This window comes from Tupaia chinensis, unplaced genomic scaffold, assembly GCF_000334495.1.
Source record: "Tupaia chinensis unplaced genomic scaffold, TupChi_1.0 Scaffold000017_1, whole genome shotgun sequence".
Lineage (NCBI taxonomy): Eukaryota > Metazoa > Chordata > Mammalia > Scandentia > Tupaiidae > Tupaia > Tupaia belangeri.
The window spans coordinates 1,940,961-1,966,169 of record NW_006159447.1 but is presented as its reverse complement, the minus strand read 5'-3'; the positions used below and the strand labels follow the sequence as shown (position 1 = coordinate 1,966,169).

General features: G+C 39.5%; 1 protein-coding gene and 1 pseudogene across 2 annotated transcripts in view; both read left to right on the top strand.

The window, feature by feature from the left end:
• SAMD12 (sterile alpha motif domain containing 12) overlaps positions 1-25,209 on the top strand; it is a 482,055-nt gene that overhangs the window by 44,622 nt on the left and 412,224 nt on the right. For both annotated transcript variants that reach the window (XM_006140047.3, XM_014586075.2), the window contains exon 2: positions 2,910-3,088. In XM_006140047.3, the coding sequence (XP_006140109.1) occupies positions 2,910-3,088 (179 nt within the window). The remainder of the gene's footprint in view (positions 1-2,909; positions 3,089-25,209) is intronic.
• Positions 5,881-25,209, top strand: part of LOC114006985 (myb-binding protein 1A pseudogene) — a 39,816-nt pseudogene continuing 20,487 nt past the window's right edge.

Below are 25,209 nucleotides of genomic sequence, written 5' to 3'. Positions count from 1 at the left end.
CAAGCGCCATTTACTGTGAAATGAAACCCAGAAGCTTATAGTTCTTGGTGCTGAGGGAAGAGTACCCAATATTAGGATAAAAGTGATGGTACAGATGATAAAGAGATGGAGGGGTAGGAGGGAGGGAAACAAGATCCTTGAGGACACTCTTGAGCTGAAAAATTGACTAATTCTGAACTTGCAGTATTATTGGACTTTGTTATAAAAGCTAATATTTTTTAAAGGTTTTTTTTTTTTTTTTTTTTTTTTTTTGGCCTAAGAATATGTGCCCTTGCTGGAGGAGAGACAGAGTGAGAGAGAAAGTGAGAAATTGCCCACCAGAGTAGATTGTTATTCACATGAATCTCCTCCTGGGATCTTGGACATTGACTCACAGGCATCCTGCATGAGTTTCAAGCCAAAGGGTCAAGGACTCGATGGTTGACCATGTGAGTCCAGCAACATAACCACTATGCCATCTGCTGGTCCCTAAAGCTAATACATTTTCTTACTGTTTAATCCCATTTTAATTTGCTCACTTCTAACTTGAAATGATGTACATCTTAAATTCCCATGATTTTTGTGACTTTCCACAGACCTCTGTAGGACCTCTTGTGATTATAACCTTTTGAGCCTCATTTTTCTTATCTATAAAATAAATGTTTTTCATCAAGATACTTGAGTTCTAGAACAAAGCCTGAGGGAGGAAATGACTAATAGATGCTGAGGGCTTACTATGTATCATGAAGTAGGCTGATCTTGGTTTTAGGAAGTTTAGAGAAAAATTCACAATGGTATCTATGTAAAATGGTAGAAGTAAGATCACTTTTGTACAGTATTTTTTTAGATCATTCAATACTTGTTGGATACTTACTATTCCAGACACATGATCTAAATGAGGTAGATGCAGGGGTGGGAATGAAAGAGATTATGAGAAGCCATATTTGGAAAAGTGGCATTTAGGCCAAAACATGAAAGATGAGTAGGAGCTAGGTGAAGAACGGGGAATGTTTCAGGCAAGGAAACCTATATATAAAATTCAGGAGCTGGGAAAGAATTTGGCATGTTCAAGAAAAGTAAAGAAGTGTGTTATCAGAGTGTAGTGAGCAAGATAACATGATGAAAGACGAAATTGGAAAGAAAAATGGGACAGATGATACAGAGCCTTGTTGACCATGTTAGAGATTTTTAAATAATCTAAGTGTGAAATGAAGTTGTTAGAAACTTTTGAGAGTAGTCTCGTGCTGTGGTGCAGGCACACATACGTGCCTCCCCCACACATGCAGTTTTTAAGTGAGACTTAGAAGGGTTGGGTGAAGAACAGTTAGTTGGGCTAGTTAACCGGCTGGTGGCCGAGGTGAGAGAGGAGATGGAGCAAAGCGAATGGAAGCGAGCAGTCCTTCAGGTGGAGAACCCTTGGTGTGATAGATGGGGGATGTGGCGCATCACAGAGATGACCTCTCAGTTTCTGTGTGTCTGGACAAGGTGGCAGCAGGCAAAAAATAAAAAATTGTAGAAAAATTAATGTTTAGCTTGAGTATGTTAAAATTTGAGGTATGTCTTTTGCGTTGAAATAGGGATGTTAAGTAGCAGCCTTATATCTGGTACTCACACGAGGCCTGTCTAGGCTGGAGTGAAAGTTTGAGAGACTCTGGCAGGTTCATTCATCAGAAGGTATGGGAATACATTGTACCTATTAAGGGGAGAGAGGAATAGGGGAAGAAAGCACCTTAGGTCACTTTTCCGGAAGCCTTCCCGCATTCCTTAGAGGGGAAATCTTCAGGAGTGTGATGGAGAAGGGACAAAGAGAAAATCATGGTCTACATAAGGTGCTAAGTAGATGGTAAATTTTGGAATTACAGAAGCTAAGTGGAAGAGGAGAATGCTGAGAATGGGGAAAGCCAAAGAAGATGTATAAAAGGAGATTTTCCACGAAGCTAGACCTTAAAGGAGTTGGAAGGATTTAAGTATTTGGCATTAATCTTCTGGAACCAGAGGGAAGGGGATGAGGATGAGAATTTAAGTTAGAAGGGTTAGGGTCACCAGGGGGTAAAATAATTTCACTAGGAGGTAAAATAACTTATTTCCAGAGATGTCCAAATGCACAACCTGCCACATGTGCATGTGCTTACGTTCTGCGTAGTTCTTGAGAGTCATCTAGGTAGGATGTTTAGTTCTTACAACAGTCATTGTTAGTTCTATGATAATACCAGCTATATAGGTGAAGCTCAGTAAGAATTTGTTAAATGAATAAATATCCCTAGGAAATGAAGTTTAGATTTTATTTGTGGGGATATCCATGTTAGAGAAAATGGAGAAAGAAAGGTATGAAAAATTGGGAGCCACTGGTCCCGATGCCCTTGATCCCTCTGTCTTCAAAGCACCAGTCCTTTTGTCTACCTGTTCTGTTAGATCGTGAGTTGTTTGAAGGTATTATCTGTCACATAGAAACCAGTATTTTCAGGATCTTACCCAGTGACGTTGTATAGTAAGTGCTCAATAAATATTGGTTGGCTGAATGCAAGAAGGTGGATGTTGAAAAAAAAAAAAACAACAGTTCAGAAGGGGGAGGAGGCAGAGATGTAAAGCAAAACTGCGGGGTGTGAAATAATCACAAGTGTGGGACTCCATACTAAAGTTGCCTGAGTTAGTATTCTCCTCTCTAAGGTGGGGATGGGTAACTTTCTCAAAGTCAGACAACTTGGAACTGATGATTTCTGGATTTACTCTTAAACCTTTCTAATTTCCAAGCTCAGATCTTCTACTGTCATGCTCCTTCCTCCCCATATTACTTCTCATAGTTATCAACCTACCTCTCAGACCACAGATGCCTCGTTTCTTCCCACTTAGGCCCGATGAGATATTTTCTGTCATGAACACCTTCTTTATATGATTTGTTTTCTGAGTTCTATTTATTCCTCTTCTCCTAGCTCTCCACTGTGGTTTGAATCCACGGGGTATTGATCACCCTGCCCGTGCTGAAGGTATTAAACTGCAAATTGAAGGTGAAGGTGTGGAATCTCAATCTATTAAAAACAAAAATTTCCAGAAGGTGCCTGACCAAAAAGGAACCCCCAAGCGGCTGCAGGCAGAAGCTGAGACAGCTAAGGTAGGTAATCTAGTTAATTAAGAAACTCCTAAAGCTGTAGCTTTGATATGTTGTGGCTTAGCCACAGACCTGATGGTGCTTTCACTAATTACAATCGTATCTGCGGTAAAATGAGCACCACATCATGATAAATAATAATAAATGAAAATATTGACTGTACTCCCTTTGGCATGAAATCGAAACACATTTGTGGCCAGTCTCATAACATGAGGTTCTAAGCTATGGGTTTCGGAGAAAAATGCCTTGTTATTAAAATGGAAAGATTTCCCTGCCCATCTCTGGTTTAGCACTATATGTTGCTGGCCAATTCGTGTAGTTCTTTGAACCTCAGTTCCCCCATCTATAGAATGGGTGTCGCATTGTAAAAATTACCTCTCACATTAGGCTGAGCAGATCAAACCATGCAGAGCATATGGAATTATTTTGTAAAAGTCTCGGTACTCCATGAGTAGGAGACGGTTTTGCTGATAAATAATAATTAGGAGAATGCATTTCCTGAAATATTGCCTAAATATATTTCAGTACCTATATATTTCATGTATATATGAGAACTCATGATGCATGTGCTTATTGGGTCCCTGTAGCAATCCTATGACATCGACAGTAGTAAGGAGGACCCTACTTGATGGAAGATAAAATTGTTCGATTTTGTTGTGGGATATTCTTCTTTGTTGTTGTTTTATCTTTAAATGTAGTTATTGTAAAGCCGGCAAAATACAGTGGTAAAGGCACACCAAAATGTGGGTTTGGGGGCTTACATAATGAAGTAAAAACAGCCTTTTATAAAGGTACAATCGTCTGCAATCAGTGAAATTATGTGTGTTAGGGCACAATGTTTAAGGTGTTCATGGTAGCCTTTTCCTTGTAAATTGTGGGAATTAAATCTTCATACGGCATTAGTTTTCTCCCAGCATGTAGTCCCTGCAAGATAATTTTTTCAATGTTGGTTGAATGAATGTGTACAGTGCCTTAGAAAATAAATGTTGTGATACCCCAGAAAAATCTTAAATAGAAAAGTCATTTTGTTGTTGTTTTTTAGAGAAAGAAAATACTTCTCTCCCAGGACCGGCAGATGGCATAATGGTTATGTTGCTGGATGCCCATATAGTTGACCACAGTTCAAGTCCCAGACCCGGTAGCTTAAAATGCATGTTGAGCGTGTGTGCATACGTGCCCAAAATCCTGAGAGGAGAATATAGAAGGGGTTGTGGTGTGACCATCCCCGTAGGGGATGATTCCTCTGTCTCCCTGGTGAGCACACACGCCCTATAGCAAAAATCTCTTTCTAAAACAAACCTTCCAAATGTTTTTTTCAAAATTGAATGATTTTTTTACCTTATCATAATTTCGAATAATTACCAGTATAGTTTCCCTTTTTTAGTGTGGATAATTAAAGCTGATGACATAAAGTGTGTGGTGTGTGTGTGTGAGAGAGGAGAATAATTAGTAAGGAAGATACTGCAGGTGTTTTGCACTAAACATTTCAGTTGAGAGCAATTGCACTTGATCAGAAATAGGCTGACCATTGAAGTTTGGTTTGTGAGAACGGTTGAAAATTGGTGAACTTGTTAGGACATCTAAACTTCATCAATCCTGGTGCACACAGGCTCAAGGTCCACGAGGAAATGTCTGAAGGGCCATCTCTAACTAGAAAAATAGAGTTCTAGTAAGGTCTTTGGAAAGAGATGCTTTAATTATTAAAAATTAATATCAGCTCTATGGATTGGTGATTAAGGGAGCTGGATCCCACATGGCCGACCCCACAGTTTGAGTCCAGGACTTGGCAGCCTAAGAAACCAAGTGTGTGTGTGCATGCATGCCCCAAATCCTGATGGGATGGAGAATTGGGAGGAACTCCACTACCCACCTTGGGGGGTACTTTCTCTCTCTCCTCACTGTGTCTCACTGTGTCTCTGAGAATGCACATACTCTCTTGCAAAAAAAAAACAAAAAAAAAAACAAAAAAAACTTGATATTTGTACAGCTTTATTTCAACTTGAGACATTTCCGGATGACATCTTTTATTTGCAAATATTGGGTCATCAGAAAAGTCATGACACATTTTTTTTGCATAGAAAAATATAGACAAATATGTCATGACTTTTCTGATGACCCTATAGACTGGTAATACAAACAATTTTATTTAATTCTGACTTTATATGATCACTTTTGAATTGTCTAATGTGTGATATTGCAGTAATCTTAAATTTTTTTGTGCGTCGGTGACACTTTATGTTGGCATCTAGGTCCCTTTGTAGTTGCTTTACTGAGAACATACTTCACTTGGGCTCATTGTAGACTTCTGCATTCCTTCTCAGGAATAGACTACGTATTAGGAACTTGATTCATCTGAGTTTATTCAGATTATCTACAATGAAACTTTCCAAACAAAAAAGAGTTGAAAGGAGGTCCTGGGGGTTTTCACATTGACATCATATCTAGGGGTGAACAGACCAGAAACTTTACTAAAGTTTAAACAAGATAATGGTCCATTTCTTCACGGAGAACTAGTTGATTATGGTGGTTGCTAGGGGAAACAGAGTTAAAAGTATGTTAGTGAAATTGCCACAGGTGCCCATAGTATCACAGACCCTGAAGTTTCCATGCCCAGACAATGTGAACTTGTTTTGTTCAACACGTTTACATTTTCTCCCGTGTTGCATTTAGAGGGCTAGTGGAATTATGAGACATATTTGTCTTAGGTAGATAATTAAATCTCTGGTATCTAAACTTATCATAAAAACAAAACCAAAACCTCTGGCTAAAAACGCATGCATTTAAAGCAATCCGTAATGGTAACTGGTACAGCTTTTCTAGAGGACACGCTGAAGGTAATTATCAACATTTTAAAAGTGTAAATTTGGGGCCAAGAATTCCCTCTCTAGAAACTTGTCCTAAGGAAATAATCATCCAGATGTGCAGAAATGGTTGCAAGAGAATGGTGACTCTAGCACAGTATAATATGAAAACACAAACTGGCCTGAATACCGATTTGTGGGACACTGGTAAAGAAACACTGCATTAATACAGTGGAATAGAATCCCCCCTGTGTAAGGATATGAGACACTTATATTTACTTATGTAGGAAAACTTATGAAATAATATTTTAGAGTGGGGAGGAGCAGGTTACTACACAGTATATAATGAAACTGATTTTCTGCATTTCTATTTTGAATTTTTTAAAAAGATACATATCCTTTTACTTGTTTATTTTAAAGCTCTTTTTAGACTGCCCTTTTAACTTTAGTAGTTCCGCTCTGACTGTTCCTGTTTGTAGGGTTAGTATTTGGCCTTTTAGGGTGCTGAGTTTCCCTCACATGGCTCCTAATTCTTGCCAGTAAGTTTATTTTCCAAAGGGATGAGTACTCAGCCATTTAAGCTACGTATGTGTTAGATTACGAAGGCTGTCTGATGAATTACTTTTCCATTTGTCTCTACCTAAACTCCAGGATGTAATAGCTCTGACCAGGTGTCATATTAACATTGCAATTCAAAATTCTGTCTGCTTCTAATCATGCAAATCAAGTTCCCCCATACGCACTTCCTATTTGCAGACTTCACATAGGGCACCTGGTTCCAGCTGTCTGTTGTGCTTTTGGGCTCTGCCACTTTGATTCCAGCAATGTTTGTTTGTTTATATTTTATTATCATCTTGTTTATATTACATTGAATCACATATATCTTTACAGTGTATTACGTTTTTTTCCTTAAGGAATACCTTGCATATCAGTTAAGACATAGACATTACTGTCCACATCATCATCAAATAGCTATACATCATTTTTTCCCAGATTATTATTATTCTCATTATTTTTTCAGACATTCAACCACTACATATCATTTGACCTATGAAAAGAATTTACCCCACATGAAATACTTCTCAGACCAGTCCAGTTGAGAATACTATACATGTTATCAACAGGTAATAAACCATTTCTGGGTCCCGTTAATGTTGCAGCAATATTGATTTTTTTTTTTTAGAGATTTTCATTGTAGGGCGCGTGTGCTCACCAGACAGACAGAGAGAGACATAGAGACAGAAAGCGAGAAGTCACCCCCCAGGGGGGATGGTCACGCCGCAATCCCTTCTCCTCCATTCTCGGGATCTTGGACATGCACGCACACGCGCCCGGTGTGAGTTTTAAGCCACCGGGTCCGGAACACGAACCGCGGTCGACTATGTGGGAGTCCAGCGACATAGCCATTACGCTAACTGCTGGTTCCCCAGCAATGTTGATTTTGAAACCGCTCGCTCTCTTGATCACTTGTTCCCAATCCTCAACAGGCACACGAGTTTTGTGCCTCTCCACCTCTGTGGTTTTCTGACTTCTCAGGATTTCTTTTCCTTGATTTTGATTTGAACTTATATAAATTTTAAAATATTTAAATATATTTTCTAATGTCTTTAGGCAATGTGAGAGCTTGAGGGAAGATTCTAGTATCTGCTTAAAATACTGTATCGACCCTGAGGTTTGTATTGCTCTCATAATTACATACATACACACACACACACACACACAATACTCCATACCAACTCTGGCAAAAGAATTATTCTTGCTTTTCCATCTTAGGACATGATTTGGGAATTTTCATCCCCAGTTTCTCAAAAGGCTGAGAACCCTAGTCCCAAAAGGTGGTTTTCTCTGCCACAAGTTGTCTCCAGCTCATATAGACAAAGAGAAACCAGTGGAGTACTAGATCATTTTTAAGCCTTATTAGTAAGAAGCATTCTGTCTCCTTGACAAAAAAAAAAAAAAAAAAAAACATTATTGAAAGATGGATCTGAAGGGGCCAGCAGATGATGTGAAGTTTAGGTACTAGATCCCACATAGCCAGCTCTGTGGTTTGATTTACAAACCTGGCAGCTTGAAAATCACACCAAGGTTGTATGCGTGTGTGCCCACAATCCTGAGAGGAGAATGGAGGAGAAAGGACTGTGGTATGACCATCCCCCCCCGGGGTGGGGGGAGGTGATTTCTCACTCTCTCCTCACCCCCAGGCAAGTACTTGCACACTAAGGCACATACACACCAAGTCTGCTGTAGGTATTTTTCAACATCAGTACTGAATGCCTCTGAGTTCTGGGGGATCTAGTGAGTACATGTTGTGCTACAGCAGTAATACATTCGAGACACAAAAACTATGTTTATTGCACTTTATGAAAAGGTCCGAGAGAGTAGGCCCAGCACCTTTATCGCTTTAGGAAGCCAAGAAGTTATCCAAATACACAACTTCTTTGGTCTTTCACCCACACAGGTATAGGTACAGCTGCCGCAAGGGTTAAGGGTAAGGATGGATGTACAGGACACAGAAGGCATGGACGTCCTCACTTTCCCCACCAGTAATAGCTCTGCAAATCAGGTGTAGTTCTTCACTTGTAGTTTCCAAGGAAACAACCCTGGGAGACCCAGGTCCTTCCCAGATGGATCCAATTAACCCTTCACTAAGAGCCATTGGGACAAGTCAGGGCAGTCTAGCACAGGTGGAACTTGATGTGTGCTGCGAAGCATGGGTAAAATTCAAATACATAGCACTAAGAATGGAGGGCGCCCTTAGCAAGGTTATCTAAACCTCTTGAGCCGTCGTAGCCGCAGAGATATCAGTCTCTTGTAGTCTGGGCTTTGTTGCAGAGATTGAATCTGCAACAGCAGGTTGGGGCCAAGCTATATTGGGTTTGAATGCTGGGCTGAGTAAGATTTACTTATATCCTACCTGCATTGTTCAGCTTGGTAGCCTAGCCACATGTGGCTATTTAAATTTAAATGTTGGGATGGCCAGCAAGCCTAATGGTTAAGGGAACTGGATCCCATATGGCACCATAGTTGGTGTCCTGCCCCCCAGCAGCTTGGGTGATATGTGTAGTACGTGCACGTGGGTGCTCCAAATCCTGCCAGGATAGAGAAATGGAGAAGGGATTGCAGCATGACCACACCCCACTGGGGGAGTTGCTTTTTCTCCCTCTTATTCTTTTTCTTCGTAATAAGCACACACCTTTTAGCAGTTAAAAAAAATTACTGTTGATATCAATATTGAGTGAGAAATAACTCATTTCTTGGGTCATACCAATCACACTTCAAGTGCTCAATCCTCACAGGTGTCTATGGACTGCTATCATAGACAGTGCAGACATAGAACGTGATTGTCACAGCAGAAGGTTCTGTTGGACTCCGCTGTTCTCATCCAAGGGAAACCATTAAAGTTCTTTGGGCCTAGGAATAAGATGAAAAATTAAATTGTGTCAATATTTTTTCTGACTCTGTGCTTGAATGGACTTGTTTCAGTCATTAAAAAAAAAAAAGAAAAAGACAAAATCTCAAATACTCAGTGATCTGTTTTGAAAATGGTGTTCCTAAATGTGATGATGGCTGGAATTTGAGTTTCCATAGCAACTCCAGCTATGGAGTAAGACTGCCCATTAGCAGGCAGTATTCTGGCTGCTCCTCACCTGGGGATTCTGGGATGTGTCCTCTCAAGGGACTAACCGTGGCATTGGGAAACTAGAAACCCTCGGCTTTTCTAGATTTGATCGTCAAAGTGCTCACAAGTAATCTTCACCTTACTGTGTTTTCATTCCTGTCAAATAAGAGGCAACATAAGGTTAATCATTTTTCACTGCCATGACACTTAATTCCTGGAGTTGGTGCTTTTCGAGTGTCCCTCACATTCCCATGATTGCCCCATGCTTTTTTTTCTTTCATTTTTTTTTTTGGGGGGGGGCCCATGCTTTTATATATGAAATCTATATCCCTCACAATGACTCGCCAAAACTTATTTTCTGGCTAATACCTGTAAATTCAGGAGTTACTCTTCCCCTAACGTAAAATGTTTGAAAAGAAAGTACAGTCTGTTACACTGAAAACCTGGCCAACTAGGCAGGAGAAGAGGTTAAAATGCTTCTGGTATCCTTCTCTCCTTGGAGAGGAACACAGCAAATCTTGTATAAGAGAGAAGCAAGGCCAGCATCTAAAGCAGTGAATAATTGTCGGCACTTGGCTTTGGGATGAATTATGTGAATCACTGGCAGCAGATAGCCTTTTCTCATTACGCTAATATTAGATTTAGTTTGTATTTCTTTGGCACAGAACTAAAGGATCTGGCCAGGAACTTGATGCTGGAGGCAGGAAGAGGAGAAAGCCTAGTGCTTTGGATAAGCCATGGACGGATAAATGAGAGTTGACTGCAGGGCGACTGGTGGACATTTGTAACAATGAGCAGGAGCTATTAATCTGGGATTAAAACAGAAAGCTAAAAGAATTTAGACTTGAAAGATGAAGGGTAGGTTGTACTTAACCTTGATCAAATTACATTGCTCAGCTGCTTCTGAGAAGGTCTCTGGCAATTTGGGGATAGAATGATCTAATTCTTGGCTGTCTGTATTTCTTGGCTCAAGAAACAATGTTTCCAAACACAGCTGCTGGCCCAATATAATGTCACCAATGATAAGAAAGGACATAATGCATGAGAAACACAATGGACACGTGCTTGAACGGTTGTCGTAAGGGTTAGAACAAGAGACAAGAATGACTATGCTATGTGAGTTCCAGGATCCCAGTAGATCTTTTTGGAGGAAGTTGGGTAGATCTTGGAAGAAACTGCTGTAAACTCATATTTGAAGAAATAAGCATTTATTACTCACTTGTGAAACTCTGAAAAGTGTGACAATAGATGAGGTGTATTTAAGCTGTAGATTCATGATATAATCACCAAAGAAAGAATCCTAGGGAACATCTGGGTGTCTATTTTAAGTTACAGGTAAGGAACTGAGACACTAAGACTAAGTGGCTTGACCAAGAGGCCAGTAGTGTTGTAGACTAGTTTACAATGGTTATTCTAACACATAATTGTTGCTTTCTACTCTTGTGTGCTGATAAGCTTGATCAGGCAAATATCTGACCACAGCGTGTGGTAGATATTTCAAATTTACTTTGGACTCCAATTTCCAGATTAGGGCCCCTTGATGTGTCTGCTACCTCCAGCATTGACCAAGATTTCAGGTGGTAAAGCTCCTTCACTCTCACCACAGCTCTATTCAGGTTCCTTGATGTAAATATGAGGCAAGGTCTTGGGGCCATTTGGGTAATCTTTTCTGGTGGAGTAAGACTAGAGTGTGTGCCACTGAAGATGCAGGCTAGAGGGTAGTGATCAGGGAGAAGGGGCTTCCAATAACCTGGAGATCAGCTGTAGTTGCAGCTCTGTTGACAGTGCAGCCAGCACAGATAGGTCTCTGGAGGTGTTCTAGAAATGGCTTGTCTGTTAGCTTTCTGTCTAAATGCTTTTTCTTCTTCATCCTGGAACTCTGAAGATCAATGTAACCCATTCAACCATGGCAGCAGTTAAGAGTCATAACAGTCAGAATTTATGCATCTGTATGAAAGCAGTGTATAACTAATACCTAAGAAAGAAAGAAACATAGGTGTCCATCACACAGCATTGAGCTTATTCCACAGTTATGATGAAAATCTTTTCAGTCCCTGATAGGGAGACATTGGAAAAGCCTAGAGGAATATACTAGTCAATCCAGCCAAGGAAGGGATTGGAGAAGCAGATAATGCAGAACCGCATAGAGAAGAGTGAGGTGGAGGAAGATAAACAGTGCAGGGTAATAGAAAGCAGGGCTTGGTCTTTATATTCACTTGTAGCTAGAGGGGTGATGCTAGTCCCTAGTGAGGGGGATTACTAGTTTAATAAATATATCCTCTCTGGAACCAGCAAATGGCTGGTTTTATCGCTGGACTCCCCTGTAGTCAACCGCGATTCAAATCCTGGATCCAGTAGCTTAAGACTCATGCCAGGCATGTGTGTGAGTGTGTGCAAGATCTCAAGAGGAGAATGGAAGAGAAGGGATTGCAGCATGGCCATTTCCCCTGGGGGATGATTCCTTGCTTTCTGTCTGTCTCTGCCTCTATGGCAAGCATATGTGCTCTATTGCAAAAAAATAAATAAATAAAAAATAAAAATAAACTCTTAAACATATAGTTTCTCTCCCTACGTACTATACCTGCTGAGCTATCTTTACAAAATGCCTATTGTTTAATAAAGTTTTTAAGTAACTTTGTTTTCCCTAATGTCCTACACTGTGGTTGTTGAGCCATGACTATTTAGACTTAAGTGATCACTTAGAACAAGAGTTGCATTGCAAACTCTTTGTGTAAAGGGCCAGTTAGTAAAAGGCTTTGCTTGGTGAGTATTTGATATTCTTTATGACTTTGAGGAAGTACATGCATTTAATTGAGATAGTAAGCAGTGGACCTGTGGTTTAGATGACATCTGCAGGTCCGTGGAGGCACTGGACTGCTCAGCCCTGCATGCTGTACACGTTACTAGGTGTGTGTGTGTTGGCGGGGGGGGCAGTGCTGGAAGGGTTACTTCAAATCATTTAAAGAAACATCCTACATTCTCCTCTATAAATATACACAAAGCCATGGCTCGTGTTCTATTAGGTAGTTGAGAAAGTTATAATATATTTTTCTGGTTTTCCATGCAGAAATGCATTGTGACTTTCCTGGCAACCCAATATTTGGATATGAGTAACAAAGAATTTATAGTTGCAAAAATAAAATACTGTAATAAGTAACAATTATTTTATAACTGCCTTATCACTGATACATTAGAAAGAGAAAGATTTTGCGGTAATTAGGGACAAATAGAAACTATTCCATTATGTAAACAAATACAAAGACATAGGCTGTTCCTTTCTTCAGAGACGGATTATTCATCCACTAATCATTTTCCTTCATTTAACCCCAGTACATGTTCTTCAAGTGTGTTACACCTTCCCTGGTGTCTGCAGGTCCATTTCGTCACTTATTTTCCCATGAACCACAGTAGCCTCTTACCTGGCTTCCGCTTCACTGATGCTTTCCTGTGATCCATTCCCACATGGCAGTCATGAGTCAGATGATGCATTCACCCGCTTAGCATCCTTAACAACCTTTCACAGCACTTTAAGTGAAAATCCAGACTTGTTATCATGACTGGTAAGAGTGGGCCCTACATGCCTTTCAGCCTTACATCCTACCAGGCTCTCCTGTGTTTATCTGAGCTCTAGACATGTTTGCCTTTTGATTTCTTGAATATACCAATGTAATTCTCTCTGGAGATCTTTGGTATAGTTCTTGCCATGCATTCTGTCTATAATGGTCATCTCCTCAGTCATGCTCACCTGGTTCCCCTTCACTTAGGTCCCAGATAAAATGTGTTTCTCCTGACCACACTAGCTAAATTAGTACCCTTCCACACACACTGACATCACTCAGTTTGATATCCTCCATAGAACGTCTTCTTGTCTGAAATTTTTTTTTCTGTCTTGCTGGTAGAATTTAAACTCCATGAGAAAAGTAGCCTTGTTTGTGCTGTTCACTGCTATAACGTGAATGTCTTGCACATGGTAAAGATTACATTTTTGGTAAGTCATTTCACATAATAATCCATACCTCTGGGATTTCCTGTCCTTTGCCTCAGTTATTACATTAGCTTCTCCACAAATGAGCAGAGGGGTCAATCTTGCTGTTTTCTACAATGACTAACCACAGCAGCAGAATGCTTTTGTAGACTGCTTGTGAGTACCGATGGGACATTGCCCACCCAACCAATAAGGGAAGCTTACATAGTCACTCTATTACCTTTTATCTGCAAAAGGTCTAGTTTGTCTCTAAGACCTGGAAAATACCTGACTGCAGTCTGTGGTAGGCATTTTAAACTTAGAGTCTCTTACCTCTAGACCAGGGCTCTTAGATGTCTCTGCTACCTCCAGGGTTGGCCAAGATTTCAGGTGATGAGGCTCCTTCACTCTCACCACAGCTCTATTCAGGGTCCTCGGTGTAAACATCAACCAACTCCTCTGACTTCTGTTCCATCTCTTGGATCTAGTCAAATCTCAAAGGACATGGAAAGCACCAGCTTTTCCTTAAATGATTAGGAACTCCTAACTTAAATAGAAAAATCACGGGACCAGCAGTTAGCATAGTGGCTATGTCGCTGGACTCCCATGTAGTGGACTGCAGTTTGAGTCCCGGACTCGGTGGCTTAAAACTCACACCAGGTGCATGTGGGTGTGTGCCCAAGATCCCAAGAGAACAGAGAAGGGATTGCGGTGTGACCACATCACCTGTCTCTGCCTGGTGAGTGCAGGTGCACTGTGGCAAGAAACCTCTCCCCCAAAAAAAGAAAAATCACCAGGTACTAAGCAAAATATGAAACATTATTTCTGAGATGCTATGGATTATAATTTTCAAATATTACTTGCACACAACCTTCTGAATATATTTGGTCTTAGCTTGAATTGTTATAACTGAGTACCATAAACTGGATGGCTTAAACAATGAAAATTTCTTATGGTTCTAAAGGCTGGGATGGTTCTAAAGGCTGGGAAGCTCAGTTCCAATGACAGTCCTCTTCCTGTCTTGCACTGGCCACCTTCTCACCTTGTCCTCGTGTGGCAGAGAACAATCTCATGCCTCTCTTCCCCTTTTTAAAAGGAAGCTAATCCCATCTTGGGACTCCTTCCCTCATGACCTCATCTAAGTCTAAATATAATTACTGCTTACCGGCCCCACTTCCACCTACCAGCATATTGGTGGTTAGGGCTTCACCATCTGAATGTTAGGGAGCACAGACGTTCTGTGACTTATACCAAATATGCATATTGGCCAAATGACTGAGTATTAAATCACTATTTGGCTGAAGTTGAATATCATCATCATAAAATGAATTTCTGGGCTGACGTTGAATATCACCATCATAAAACAAATTTATGGCATACAAGAATAAACCTGAAATATTATAAAGAATACCTATTTATTACAACTTAATTAAAATTATACCAAGCAGATATTTTTTTAAATTGGCATTATATAGCAGTGGTAATAATTTCTCAGAACTGTCGGCTCCTATGTTTTTTGGATTGCACCTTTATGATGATGGAAATATTATAAAGAATACCTATTTATTACAACTTAATTAAAATTATACCAAGCAGATATTTTTTTTAAATTGGCATTATATAGCAGTGGTAATAATTTCTCAGAACTGTCGGCTCCTATGTTTTTTGGATTGCACCTTTATGATGATGAAAATATGCTCTCTCTTAACCGAGGTCAGTGGAGGAGCAAAATATACTTCTGTCGAGCTCTGCCATTACAGTAGTAATGTTCACAGTGATATGCCCCCTGAGTTATGCTTTCTTCCTCTCTAATAAAAACTGACTAAAGCCTTCAACTCTTGGATTTGTCATCAGCAGGGGGCGGGGACACAATGCAATTTAATTAAAACAATCATACACTAAAGCTGGGGGTGGTATATGAAGAATATGACTTTTTCTCAAAATCAAGCTTGGTTTTGTTGCTCTCTGGTTTTGTTTTGTTTTGTTTTTCCAGAAATGCTTTTACAGTGTTCATCGTAAAACATGCTCACAATTCAGTGACCAGAATGATCTGGTTAATGTGCAAGTCAGATCACATCATTCCGTTGCTCAAAACCCTCTAATCACTCCCCATTTTCCTCAGATTAAAAGCCGAAGTCCTTCCAATGCCCTCCCATGCCCTGCGTGATCTGTTCCCTGGCACTTCAGTTACGGCATCTGCTGTTACGCTTTTTCTTAGGCTGTTTCCTGATCAAACCAGGCACCTTCCCACCTCAGAGCCTTTGCATTTGGTGGGTTCCTCTGCCTGAAATCCTCTTTCATCAGGCTATGGAAGGCACATTCCTTCATCTCCTTCAGATCTTTGCTCAGCCATGGCCTTTCTCAGTGAGGCTTCAACAAACAGGCTATTATACTTATATCCTAAATAACAACCTCATTCCCAAGGCCCCAGGCCCCTTGGCTCTGTCTTGTCCTTTTCTCCCCACTAGCAAATACATCCCTTTCTAAAGCAATACAATTCTTTCTTCATTATATTTTTCTATGCTATCACCTATCAGAGTGTAAACCATGAGGCAGGGAGGGACCTGTCTTGTCTACTGATATATCCCTAAGACTTAGAACAATTCCTTTCACAGAGAAGGGGCCTAACTATTTGCTGTTTGAATGAATTCTTACAATAATTAGTACACATTTAGTCTTCACCTGACTGGTAGGTGTTCAATATATAAAACCAGGAGAATTTCACTCTGTGAATTATACCTAGAATATGTACTGTTAGGGAATTTTCATAAAGCAACAATAAAACCAAAGGATGTTCCTAGGTATGTTATTGATAGCTATAATAATTACTTATGTAAACAACCTATATTATCAAATTATCATTCATTGAGTACAAGTTCAGGGTTGCCGGGAACCAGCAGTTAACGTAATGGCTATGTCGCTGGACTCCCATGTAGTCAACCACGGTTCACATCCCGGACCGGTGGCTTAAAACTCATGCCGGGCGCGTGTGCGTGCGTGCCCAAGATCCCGAGAGGAGAATGGAGGAGAAGGGATCGTGGCGTGGCCATCCCCTCTGGGGGGTGATTTCTCGCTTTCTGTCTCTGTCTCTGTCTGGCGAGCGCACATGCCCTATAGCGAAAACTTCTCCAAAAAAAAAAAAAAAAGTTCAGGGTTGCCAAAAATATCATTGAAATGGGTTTTGTTACTTGGCCTGCTAAAAGCGAAGATTGAAGAAGCCACATTCTAATTACAGATATTTGGCCAGATAACACAACCAGAGCTGAACTTCATTGCTTCTTTGTCATTAGCAGTTTAGCTCCTAAATATTAATATGTCTGCCTTGCATATTGCATAACTGATTGGTTATCTGGCTTTTGTGTGTGTGCTTTGGGAAGGAGACTTAATATCAGCCTTTTCTCATGATGTACTAAAGAGGCAAAGAGGGGTTCATTCTAAACATGCCTGGTTCATGGTAACCTCATAGGGGGTGTCAGTACTAGGCCAGAACTGGAGTAAACAGAAGACAGGAAGATACTGAAGCTTCAAGTTTTTTGTTTTGTTTTATTAAGCAGACTGTTTTTGTAGAAAAGATGTGATGTAGCTAATATTTATGTTGAAATAACAAAGTAAAAATCTGGGGCTTAAGGTCTGATCTGTTTCGTCACTTACTAATTATACCACCTGGAGCCAATTTCTTGCCTTCTCTCTGCCTGACTTTCTTCATTTGTCCAGTTGAAATAATCATAGATGCTATACTGACACCTGGCATATGGTAGGTAACCACTGTGTAAGTTTGCTAGTGTTGCTATTAATGTAATCATTGTTATCCTCAGAAAACCTTTTGGCAAGATGAGTTGGAACGAGATTTATATATATTAGCAAAGGATCCAGGTTGGCTGGCTACAGCCATATTGAGCCCACCAGCAAGTTTTGTTTGCCCACAGAGATTTAAACTATTCTCTACAGTAGAAAAACGAAAACATTTTTCATCTAAAAGCTCTAGATTTCTCACATCTCTTGAAAAATGAAAAGATCTAGAAGCAATAAAGGTAAATTTAGAGTTGTCTAGGAAGCTGCTCTTTTTAGATGGACTGTCTAGTTTGGTTCTGTCCAAGTCTGTTTCTATGCTTCTTTCTGGGCTTCTCTGAGCAGTTTATTAAGATGCCTCTTGGCAATATAAGATCTTGAAATAGTTTAAAAGGTATAGTTAACACTTTTGGTGAGAATGGCTCTTCTAGCCTTGAAACTATTCATATTACTCTACATTAAAAAATGTATACAGGTTGAGCATCCCCCAAATCTATAATCTGAAATGCTCCAGGATGCAAAAACTTCTTGAGTGCTGACATGATGCCATAGTAAAAATCTTACACTTCTGCCGTGTGACAGAGGTCACAGTCAAAACAATACAGTTTATTCAGTATCCCCAAAGGGGAAAAGACCCTCTCAAACTCCCCTCAGCTGTGAGGTATTCCCCCATGCAATCTTACCCACAAAGTGTTTCACATACAAAATTTCTAAAAATATCATATAAAATTACCTTCAGTCTATGTGTGTAAGATATGTATATACTTTTTGTGTTTAACTTGGATTTCATTCCCAAGATGTTTAATTATGTATACGTAAATATTCCAAAATCTGGAAAGAAAAAGTACCTCTGGTCTAAAGCATTTTCGATAAGGGATTCTCAAACCTCTATTAAGCTACTTCTTTGGTGACACTCCTAGTAAGAAAGTCATAAGTAATCCCTACCTTCATGCAGTTCCCATTCTACTTCAGTAATAATCTCAAACAAGTGTTATAATCAGATTCTAGTCTATTTTTAGAAGGAAACCAACTCAGTTCTGAGAAAATGAGATGGGAAATAAAGATTAAATAGAGGATGGAGAGGACCTGAACACAGGAAGAGGAAGGATGTTTTCTGAGATGAAACTTAAATGTTCAAACGTTGCAGCCATGCCAAAGGATAGGAGCAAGAACATTTCATGGCCTTGGATCCATCTGTGTAAAGACCTAGAAATATGGAAGTATTTATCTTCTTCAGGAGTAGAAAGATGACTGATGTGGGAGGCTTGTAAATGACTGAAGAGGATGCTGGCAAGATCATGTGGTTTTGTCTGAATTTTGTACTAAAGAAAATCAATGAAGGGTTTTATATAGAGGAGGACCTTACAAAGAAAAGAATCTAGCTGCTCCTTAATTGATTTCAAGTTATCAAGAGTAGAAATGAGGATATTAGGATGTTACCATTATAGTTTATATGGAGGGGTCTTCCTTATGTTCATGGGAAATGCATATTATGAGAAAACTATGGGTTTCAAATAATTATTGCACCTGAATAAACGCGTATTCTAATTCTGCAAACATTTTGAAGTTTCCTCATACAGTTTAGAAATGGTAGTGCTTTGGATCAGAATAGTGTCAATGGAAATAAAGGGAAGTTGACTAATTTGAAAATTATTTTGGGTTCAGAATTGGTAAGGTGTGATTAGGTATAACTGAGGTAAAGGGAAGAATTAAGGATACTCCCTGAGTTTCTGGTTAGAGCAGCTGAGAATGGTATTACTTACTGATATTGGGAAAACTCAAGGGAGAATGTGATTAGAGCAAACTTTGGAGACAGGCTATCAGAAGTTTCATTTAGAACATGTTAACTTTAGAATTTCTGAGGTCAAGTCAAGAAGGCTGTTGAACCTGTGAGTCCCGGTTTCCAAGAAGACTCTCAGCTAAAGATGGAGATCAGAGGTCACATTTGTCACACTGGTTTGTGTATATATGTTTGTGTGTGGCAGAGCATATAGAGACCAAGTAATTTTCCATTGATTCTTATCTCTGGGATGTTGGCATTCAATTTTCCTGCTTTTGCGGCTGCTTTGATGATTGCTATTCTTACTCTGCTATCATTGGGCTATGATGAGCCTTAGGGCTTGGCTGTTCAGTTTAGAAGGTAATGGCCCATCATGAAGGCATTTGGACAGACGGAGTTCATCCTGATCTTTCTCTTTTCAAGCTAATTTTAACCCTGCCCTTCAACCACATTCACCTACTGTTAACTGTTTTACACATCAAGTGAAAAGAGGCTAATGGGTATTATGGGCAATTGGAAAGGGAAAGAATAGGTTCGTTGGAGATGAGCATCTGGTGCTATTTTGTGACTTTGAGGTGTAGTAACTTCCTGAATGGATGTGTGAGTATATTAGCTTTTTACCGGTGTTGTCATGGTAGATGTTACTTGTGTTCACCAAGATCTTTTGCTCCTCTCTTCCTGGCCTCATAGGAGACTAGGCTGCCCAACTCTCCAGAGTGACTAGCTTTCAACTGTGACATATGAGAGAGTGTCTTGCTGCACTAACAGGCCGGGGCAGCAAAAATCCTGATGCAATCTTCTGATCTCCTTCTTTGCTTTTGGGTAGTGTGGTTAACTATGTGTTTAAATGGCAGGGTCCATAGACCAGCAGGTGATGTGGTAGTTAATGCACTGGACTTCCACATGGCCAACCTCAGACAAGGCAGCTTGAAAATCACAGTGGGGGCATGTGCATTAGTGATCAAATTTTTTTTATTTTTTATTTTTTTAAGATTTTTGCTATAGGATGTATGTACTTGCCAGAGAGATGGAGAGACAGAAAACAAGAAATCACCTCCTGGAGGGATGGCCACACTGCAATTCCATCTTCTCCATTCTCCTTCCGGGATTTTGGGCATACACACACACCCACCTAGCATGAGTTTAAAGCTGCCAGGTCCAGGACTCGAACCCTGTCAACTACGTGGGAGTCCAGTGATATAACCATTATGCCACTTGCTGATCCTGCCCAAAATTTCTAGAGGAGAATGGAGGAGAAGGGATTGTGGTGTGACCATCCTCTCTGGGGGTTGATTTCTCACTTTCCCTGTTTCTCTACCATGAATACATGTATCCTGTGGCAGCAAAATAAATAGGCAAAGCCCAAGATCAAAGGCACTTTAGTCACTAAGTCACTGCATAGAGGACAGTTACCTGGAAACTGAGTTATAGCGGACTTCATATAAGCCTGAAATAAATTTTGATCGTGCCCTAGATTTTGAGGGATGTTTGTTACTGCAGCATAAACCTAGCCACTAAATTAACCTAGGTGGCTTCTGGAAACAACTGCAGTACTGTGCACTCTTGCCTGTAAACTCCTCAGTCAGGCATCTTGCCAAGCCTCTGGCCAACGGCAACCCTCAGTGAAGATAGGTAGGCTTAACTCTTATTCCAAAGTCAGTATTGATTATGATGTTCTTTTTAACAGATGGAAACTATCAGTGCTCTTTTTTTACTCTGAATTACTGAACTAAAAATGTCATTCGAAGATTTTAAAGCTTTTCTCCAGGGTCCCAGCATTTGTTACCCACGTCAGTACATTCTAGGGTACGCACCTCCCTAGTGCTCTGTTTTGTGTTTTTATGTAATTGACAGCAGTTAATTGCTGCTTCCTTCCCATGTTGGTGCTGTGATTTCTGTTAGTGTGGCTCATACTTTTTCTACCGTGTTATCACTAAGTGCTTAGCGCCCGTAACTGCTCTCACTCACTAGGTTTGAGAGTTGAACAATGATTTTTAATGTTGTTTGTGTGTTGTATGTGTTGGGTTTAATTCACTGTAATAATTTTGTTTTGAAGATACTGACCTATTTTTCCCTCCTGAATGTAAAGCTGGCATGTGTTGCTTACGATTTACACATCAACTTTCTGAGACACAAGTGCTTCTCCTTGAATGACCCCTTCCCCTCTCGGGCTTACTTGGCTAATATTTATCGCAACATCTGGGGTGTAATGCAATGAAGTTATTTACAGCAGTGCTTATTAGTGCACTTCTGTGAGTCATGGTAGCTTCTAGCCAACTCCACCATTTTGTCAAGGATGGCCCCCGTTGAGCTCTGCTTTTTTTTTTTTTTTTTTGTCACTTCTCAGGAAGCAGAGGCTTGTGCATGTTAATGAGAAAGCAGAGACAGCATAGGGAAAATAAATGGTTATGATTGGAATGGATGTTAGGAATTACCTAATCCAACCTTTTCATTTTACTGGTAAGAATGTGCATGGGCAAAGAACTGAAGTAACTAGCAGGAGCTTGCAAGGAGTGAGTTCCAGAGATCCAAGTACAGATTTTTTCACAGTCTGTTTATTGTTCCATCATGCCTTTTCTTCCTTGAGAATTTATTCAATACCTTATGCAGGATATTTATGGTGAAAAAGTTTTCTTTGTTCATAGATTATTTTCTAGGTTTTCTTTTACTCAGAGAAGAAAAACACGAGAAAATTTAAATTGTGCTTTAGCTATTTTAAGCACTTTCTGGATTTCTCACCCCTCTTCCTGGAGCTCTCTTTAGGGCCATTGCTAGGTTAGAGCAGAGCAGGCCTTTAGCTTTATGCCCTGATGGATGGTGATGACTACTGCTGAGAACGGAACGAGGAGGGTCTGGCCTCTCCCACTGCTGTTAAAAATGATTCTCAGGGTTACACATTCATTTCCACTCACTTTTAAAAGTATATATAACAGTCAATACATATACAGTGGCATGTAAGTAACATTTGTGTGATCAATAGTAAAAGGAACATTGGTTAAACCCATGAAGTAGTCTGCTCACTCTGAAATCCATCTTATTTTCTCTGGGTTTGATTGGTTCTTTAACTACATCCTTCTCTCTTCTCTTTTCTTTTTTTTTTTTTTTTTTTGCCTTCTCTTTCTATAAAATGCTGCTCCCTAAACACATACACAAGCATCCTCTATCTTTGAAACAACCACAACTACAATAATGTCTCCCCCTCTTCCCTCCTTTTCTTTCATTTCCTCAAAAAGGTGATTTCTAAGGCTATCAGCCCTTTTCTGATTTTTTTTTTTGTCATTTGCTTCCTTGACAATCTCCATGAGAATGACAGCCAGATCTTCCTGTCCAGGATTAACTTCTTTCCTGAGTTCTGGTGGGTAGTTCCACTTGAATAAATTATACTTATATCCAAGGGCAACATCAACACAACTGTGATGTTGTAATCAATAGCATGCTGAACGGCAGTGCTGGAGGCCACATGGCAACCAGGTTTCAAACCCTTGGTCCAGTTGGCCCGAAATATGCCAGACATATGAGCAAGCACCCAGTATCTAATGAGCTGGAAAACTGAAGGAAAGGGATCATGGCAAGACTGAGCTCTGTGAAGGGTGCTTTTCAATGTTTTGCATGTGCGTGCACTCCATCATAGATAAAGAAACAAGGAAAGAAAGGGTAGTATCAAAAGAAACAAAATCTTTGCTCTCTTTTGACTACCATTCTATCATTTATTTTTATTTTTAATTTTGCTAGAGGGTGTTTGTACTCTCCAGAGAGATGAGGAAGTACCCCCCATGAGAAAAAATCATGCTGCAATCTCTTCTCCACCTCTTCTTCCTTTCAGAATTTTATACATGTGTGCACATGCACCCAGCATGTTTCTCAAGCTACAGAGTCTGAGAATCAAACTGCTCAGTCAGCCATGTTGAATCCACTACCTTAGCCACCAGGCCATGGGTTGTCCCCCCTAATGTTTTTTAGTACTTCTTTTTAATCTTGAATAAATATTTCCAAGTAATAACTTGAATATACTCTCTTATGTTTATTGCATCAGGTAGGCTTACTCTTATAGCTTGATGAATGGCTACACTGTTGAAACTATAGTCTATAAGTCCTTAGTAAGTTGTATTTCTCCACCATTGCACTCCTTTTTTTCAGTGCTCATTCACAGATTGTTTTAGTAGCTTTTACATTTTTTTTATTACTACTTGGTGCACTTACCTCTTGGTTTATGTAGTGTTTTGTAACCTAGTTTCCATCTTGTCCCAACCCCCCCCAGCCCCAACAAATAGACAGTCATCAGTCCTTTTCTAGTAGGTCTTTTCATTGCCCTTCTTGGCTGTCTGTATGTGATGGCAGCCGTAGCTTTCTCTAGAGACCTGATTTGCTTCCTGAACCTTCCTCCATTCTCAGCTGCCTAGTGGACATTTCTACTTGGTTGTATTGCAATTATGTCAAAAGGCAACATCAAAGGAACAGAAAAGAAAGGCTTTATCGCTTCTTCAGAAACTCACAAGCTTTTGACAGAAAAATCAAGGAGGAAAACCCAATGTGTATCAAATTACATGGCAGTCAAGTTCATTTCTCATCCATCTTGTCATTTTCAAGGGAGTATTTCTTTTTAGAAATGCTGTACACCTAAATTATTTGATTAGCATTCCTTTTCTAAATCCTTTTCTTTTATACTCAATCACTGTGTATTGATTTCTATATTTGTGGACAGAGTAGGAACTTATACATTATAGCTTTCTGAACAAAATGTATTAATCAGATGGTACCATGAATCATAAATTTTAATACACTAATTTCTTTTACCTCTAAGTCAGGTTGAAAGATGTAATTTAACATTTGGCTTCTTTTATTGAAGAAGACAGTTTTAAGAATATGAGAAAAGTTAAAAATTTGGACATTTATAAATGCATATTAAAGTTAAAATTTAAATGTTGTCTAGTTTAAGTTAATCTTACATAAAAACAGTACAGCTGTTACTAAAATGCAGAACTGTGGTTTCCTTTAAAATTTGTTTTACTGAATTGATAAATGGGTTTAATTGCTGTGCATTGTCAAAAGTTTAAATTTTTGTAATATTGGGGCTAGAATATCATAATCATTTCAATAAATGTGTTTCTGTACCACCTTCATTTTTACTCTAGTTTCTAATGTGTTTGTCTTTGTATCCTGGGTATATCCAGGTGTGCTGTAGTCTGAAATTTACAGTTTTGGAAATTTTGCTGTGGAATTTCAAATGTAAAATTTTGCTGTGGAATTTCAAATGTAAAAATTAGTATAGTGGGGTCAGCAGGCGCTGTGGTGGTTAAGGTGCTGGACTCCCAGATGGCCAACTATTGTTTGAGACCTGGACCCAATGGCTTGAAAATCACACTGGGCTTGTGTGCATGCATACCCAAAATCTTGAGAGGAGAATGAAGGGGAAGGGATTGTGGTGTGGCCTTCCCTCTCAGGATTTCTCACTTTCCCTATGTCTCTTCCTCGCAAGCACACATGCCCTACTGGCAAAAACCCTAAAAAAAAAAATAAAAGTATAATATTTTAGGATAATAAAAAAAAATCCCATAAGTTCTGAAAAGTAGGAACATATAAATATTACAAAGTACAGGGAAATATGCTATTATGTTGATTGATATATTTCTAATACTTTTTGTCTTAATATTTTGACTGTTCATTGATCGCCTCTTCCTAAAATGATTCTGTAATACTTTCTATAGCAAGAATAGACCTATAATTCAATCTTTCTTGTAATGTGTTTTACCACAATTTCTTTGTATTACTGATACTCAGATTGATATCATGTGACCTCTTAAAACATGTATTCACTTGTTAAAATAATGCTACAGGTTGAATCCTAAAACAGGAATCACAGTGCATTCTATTTCCTACTAATCCTATGAAAAGAAAAACATGGTATAATTGTACATGCCATACTGTAAAATGTCTTTTGATGTGGTGTCTGAGAACTAGGTTCTCAGCTTTCAGTTTTCCATGTCCAGAAAATGGAAGAATCTCTCAAAGACTACCTCCTGCTTTATTATACATTGCACAGCTTGATTCCTCTGCTGCACTCATGCTTCCAGTGCTAAATGCCCTGTCTCATGACTTGATGTCCACACATGGGCGGGAGGTTGGTGTAGAAGTAATCTTGTGAGTCATCTCTACATAGAGACATCTAGTAAT